At 36.1% G+C, this 4,331-nt stretch overlaps 1 protein-coding gene across 1 annotated transcript; it reads right to left on the bottom strand.

Annotated features, from left to right (window-relative positions):
- Window positions 1-785: 785 nt before the first annotated feature.
- Window positions 786-2,786, bottom strand: LOC149144744 (photosystem II 22 kDa protein, chloroplastic-like). Its single transcript, XM_089446843.1, has 3 exons — window positions 2,350-2,786; window positions 1,625-1,859; window positions 786-1,404 (listed from the first exon to the last, which is right to left on the bottom strand). The coding sequence occupies exons 1-3, from the start codon at window positions 2,746-2,748 to the stop codon at window positions 1,157-1,159; spliced, it is 882 nt and encodes a 293-aa protein (XP_089302969.1). The 5' UTR covers window positions 2,749-2,786; the 3' UTR covers window positions 786-1,156.
- Between the last annotated feature and the right edge of the window lie 1,545 nt (window positions 2,787-4,331).

Here is a 4,331-nt window from a genome sequence, read left to right as displayed (position 1 = left end):
ATATGAAATATACACTGAAACATATAACACTCAAACCCTTTGAAAGTTTCAAATTCAAACATTTTAAAATTTCTCATCAAACACTTAAATTGAAGTTAAAAATAATGCAAATACAAATTTAATGTTAACATGGATGATACATATTTGAATTTTGTAAAAATAAAACATTTAATAAAACATAAATAGTTAGTTATTACGCAATTAAATTTTAGAAATAGGTAGTTATTATATTATTACATTTTATGATAATAAATGTGTTTAATGTTAACATGGATGAGTAAATATACAACATTTAATAAAATAGAGATAATTAATCACTACACAATTAAATTTTAGAGATAAGTAATTACTGTATTATTAAATATTTTAGAAATAAATAGTTACTATACTATTAAATTTTATGATAATAGGTACGTTTATAGGAGAGCGAAGCATTAAATTTTTAAAAGTATTTTATTATAAATATTATAGAATATTTTCATCCTCATGAAAATTGTAAAAATGACAAAAGTTTTTTTTAAGCCAACATTGAAATTTAAGTTCTTGTAAACTCTCCACAAATACTTCTCTTAATGCCATCAATATGATAAACCCATAAATATTCAATAAGTTATATATAATTGGACAAATATACATCATAACGTATTCATTTCATATAATTGGACAAATATACATCATAACGTATTCATTTCAAAAACAACACAGCAACTGAATACTTAGACAACTTGGTCTACATAAAAGACACACCAGAGAAGGGCCACAAGGCATAAAAGCAATGTCAGAACTGTAGTAAAAGACGATACTCGTGGTGTCGCGTTGTAAACCTGTATATTCCAGAGATATAAAGTATTCATATCGTGGCAGCTTCAAGTCTACGGCTGTCCTATTGTATGGAACTTTTCAAGACAACAATGGGAAAACGACTAGATGCCACAGAACTCAGAAAAAACTGACCCACACAAAAGCTGGCAAGCACAGTAGCTGATATAATAATATCTCTGGTTTTCAAGATAACAAAATTGATTGTGTGGTATGTATTCCTGCTCATAATATTACAGAAATTGATTTAAAAAAATAGAAAACTAAAAGGCTGAACTGCTTTCGTCTGGAAGTTACAATCTCGGCGGCATGAATTATTTTTGGGAGTCAATTCTTCTTATTCTTCTTCATCAACGTCGGTGACGAATTTACCGCTGCCGGGATTCAATGCTGCAAACAAGAAGAACAAAACGTTGAACAAAACCAGCGGTTCGATCTCGCTTACAGGGACTCCCGTCTCAATGTTGAGCTGCGCCAGAGCTCCCTTCCCCGTTATGATTTCGCCGATGATGGAGAAGGCGATTCCCAGCTGAGCCAACCTTCCTACGAAGAGCTCGTTCGCTTTTGTAAATCCAAACAAAGGCCCTGCTCAAATTAAAAATTTAAAAAATAAAAATCAGTGTTTTTTAAACATAATTTTATTAGGCCACGGAATAAAAAATAAATAAATAGCTCACAAAAATAACAATTTAACTTATTTTATTATTTATAATTTTATAAAATATCATGTAAACAATGAAATTCAAGATTAAAATCTTTTATCAATCTCAAGAATAAAAAAAACCAATCGAAATTATTGCCATACCACTTTCTTTGAGGCCGACAGCCGATCTGAAATTCTTTCCAGGGTCTATCAGGGACTCGGGGGTCGGTTCGTCCACAAATTTCCCTCTGTCGCCCAAGGCTCCGATGGCTCCCAGCAACGTGAAGAGAATAAAGAAGAGCAGCAGAGGCTCTGCCTCGTATATAGGAATTCCCGTCTCCAAGTTTAGCTGCGCCAGGATTCCCTTCCCTGTTATCGCTTCTCCCAGCAGCGATGCCTGTGAAACACATCAACAAACAAGCAATTTTTATTAGTCTTATTATTCTACTGTTACAATGTAATGTTTATAAGTAGAATTGTGTGAGACTTGATCGAGTTTGGATTTAAAGTGATTTTTATTTGCAATTTTTTCTCTAGAGTATAAATCAATGGCAAAGTGATTTCCATTCTCAACTCTTTTTTTTGAGGTATAAGCCGGTAGCTTGTTAAGATTAGACTCATTTAAACCAACTAATCTACACCTCATAGGTTTACTAAATCTTAAAAAAAACAAACTATGAGACACAGCGGAAAATAAACCAAAGTGCAATTTTCATCATTGTACTGTAACAACTTATAAGCAAAATTGACTTTCATCCTCAACCCATTCTCATGAAATATAAACCAGTAACTTATTAAGGAACTAAACCCACTCAAACTAACTAATCTACCCTTCAAATCCGATCTAATTAAATGAAAAAAAAACAAACTGACATTGGGTTGCTTACCGCGAATCCGATCATGGCCACACGGCCCACGAATAGCTCGTTGGCCTTGGTGAAACCGATCCCTCCTGAGGTCCCGAAGATGCCGTCCTCCACCTTCGGCTTCTCCTCGGACACCGCCACTCGACCTGCCCTCCCCTTCTTGGGCGGGGCGGCTGCCTTTTCTTTGGGCCGGAACAACGCGACCGTCTTTGCAGTGCGAGTCTTGAGCCTCCCATTGTTGCCGCTCCGTAGCTCTCCTAACGGTGCCCACGACAACTGAGCGGCGTTTGGCAGCCGAATCTTGAGGCCCCTGGCAACGGCCAATGCCGGCCGAGGCGGTAGCGGCCGCTGGCTGAACCCTGCGATTCCTCCTACATAACTGGCTGTAACACCTCTAGATGGGAGAACCGACTGCGCCATCGTCGTGTTAGCTGAATACACAGATCAGTGTAGCGGGAGATGCAGAGACTTTATTTGTTCGCAGAGTATAGGTTTTGGGTAAGTGATTTTTATCGGACGGAGCAAGTTCGACCACGCTGCTCAACAGCAACCACTCACACATTCGCGATGAATGGGATTTCCAGATTGCTATTGGACGGTTGCAAACTTTAAACATGTTGCCCATCGACGGACGATTCCTCGCCATCGAATGAAGTGAATTGAACGCTACAAATGATAAATCAGTGGAGTATATTAATAAGCGTACAAGTTCAATTTAAGACAAAAACAAATCAATGGTAATCTGTGCGAAATATAATTCCTTTTTGTCGATAAAATATTTTAATATAAATGTTGGTTTATTTTAATGGTTTTATTAAAAAAATTATGATTTTAATGTAAGTAGTTTTGGTGCTAAATATTAAATATAAAAGTCATAAGAGTTGTTGGTTTTAAGAAAAAAAAAATTATTTTAACTTCCACTAGTTTAAAATAGCTTATGGGACTGATTGTTTTTTCATCTGCTTGATGTATTTGGCCTTTTTTGTGTGAAGCTTCAAAATAAGTGCTCCGAGCTTCTCAACAAACCCCTTGCTAAATAGATTATCATAAGAGCCCCTTGCTAAATAGATTATCCCAAGAGCCAACTGCGAGCATATCTGCATAATTTTCCTTGTTGTCTTTGAAGGCCTTACATTCTAAAATGAAATGTTTCTCTATTTCCACTTTTCCGGAAGAGCAAAAAATGCATATTCTTTCCTCCCACACTTATTTTGGCCTTTTCAAGCGCAGTGTTTCACAACAGAGTTGATGAGCATTAGTCCTTAACTGAGCAATGAGAATTTTGGCTCTCGAAGAGATATTGGCCTCTATTTATGCTTTCGGTTGATGACTATGAGTGGGATTAAACACTTCAATATAGTCTTTTTTCTTTCTTCCTAGTTTCTTATCCCAAGTATGCTTGTGGAAATTTTCCACAACAAAAGCTTTTATCTCTTTGTTGTTTATGGGAAACGCGTTCAAGCAAATACCCCATTTACTAAACCATTTGCTATTTTGCTGCATCCAGGTATTAAAGGCAACTTTAGGCCATCTACCCTCTTCCATTTACTCAATTTTTTTTAAATACCTTATGACTCACACCATAGCAATTGCTTCAATAGGAGGAGTTTCTGTTTCACTTAACCAGGTAGCATAAGGAACTGCACTTTTAATCCTGAATTTGTTTGTAATCAAAAGCTTCTGAATTTTCTTAATTTGTTTCCACTGCATGTCGGATGTAATGTTGGCCCATAGTTCACAACCATAGAGAATCACAGGAATCACTAGAAGCCCAAAAAGGGTTTGAGTGGTTTTCTAGTCCCATAACTCTGCCTCTCAACACCTATTTTGAAAAGCATAAAATGTTTTCCAACCCCCCAAAGTTCTTTGCTTTCTACAACCATTCCATCTTATATTTTTGTTGAAGTCAATTATGAGATATTTGTAATCCGCAACTTCTTCGAGAATGTTGCGTTCAAAGTAGAACTTATGTTGGTTATGTTTTCTTTTCTTAGAGAAAACCA

This window comes from Pinus tabuliformis, chromosome X (genome assembly GCF_031772625.1).
Source record: "Pinus tabuliformis cultivar Carrire ecotype Pingquan chromosome X, CPIR1, whole genome shotgun sequence".
NCBI lineage: Eukaryota > Viridiplantae > Streptophyta > Pinopsida > Pinales > Pinaceae > Pinus > Pinus tabuliformis.
Note: the sequence above shows the minus strand (reverse complement) of the source record. Positions and strands in the feature narration are given on the sequence as shown.

Bases quoted from the DNA above. Each gene is read 5' to 3' on its own strand.
- LOC149144744 (XM_089446843.1), bottom strand. From the start codon at position 2,748: ATGGCGCAGTCGGTTCTCCCATCTAGAGGTGTTACAGCCAGTTATGTA. The intron at 1,860-2,349 runs GTAAGCAACCCA...TGTGTTTCACAG, and splicing joins TGGCCATGATCGGATTCGCG to GCATCGCTGCTGGGAGAAGC. The intron at 1,405-1,624 runs GTATGGCAATAA...TAATTTGAGCAG, and splicing joins TGTCGGCCTCAAAGAAAGTG to GGCCTTTGTTTGGATTTACA.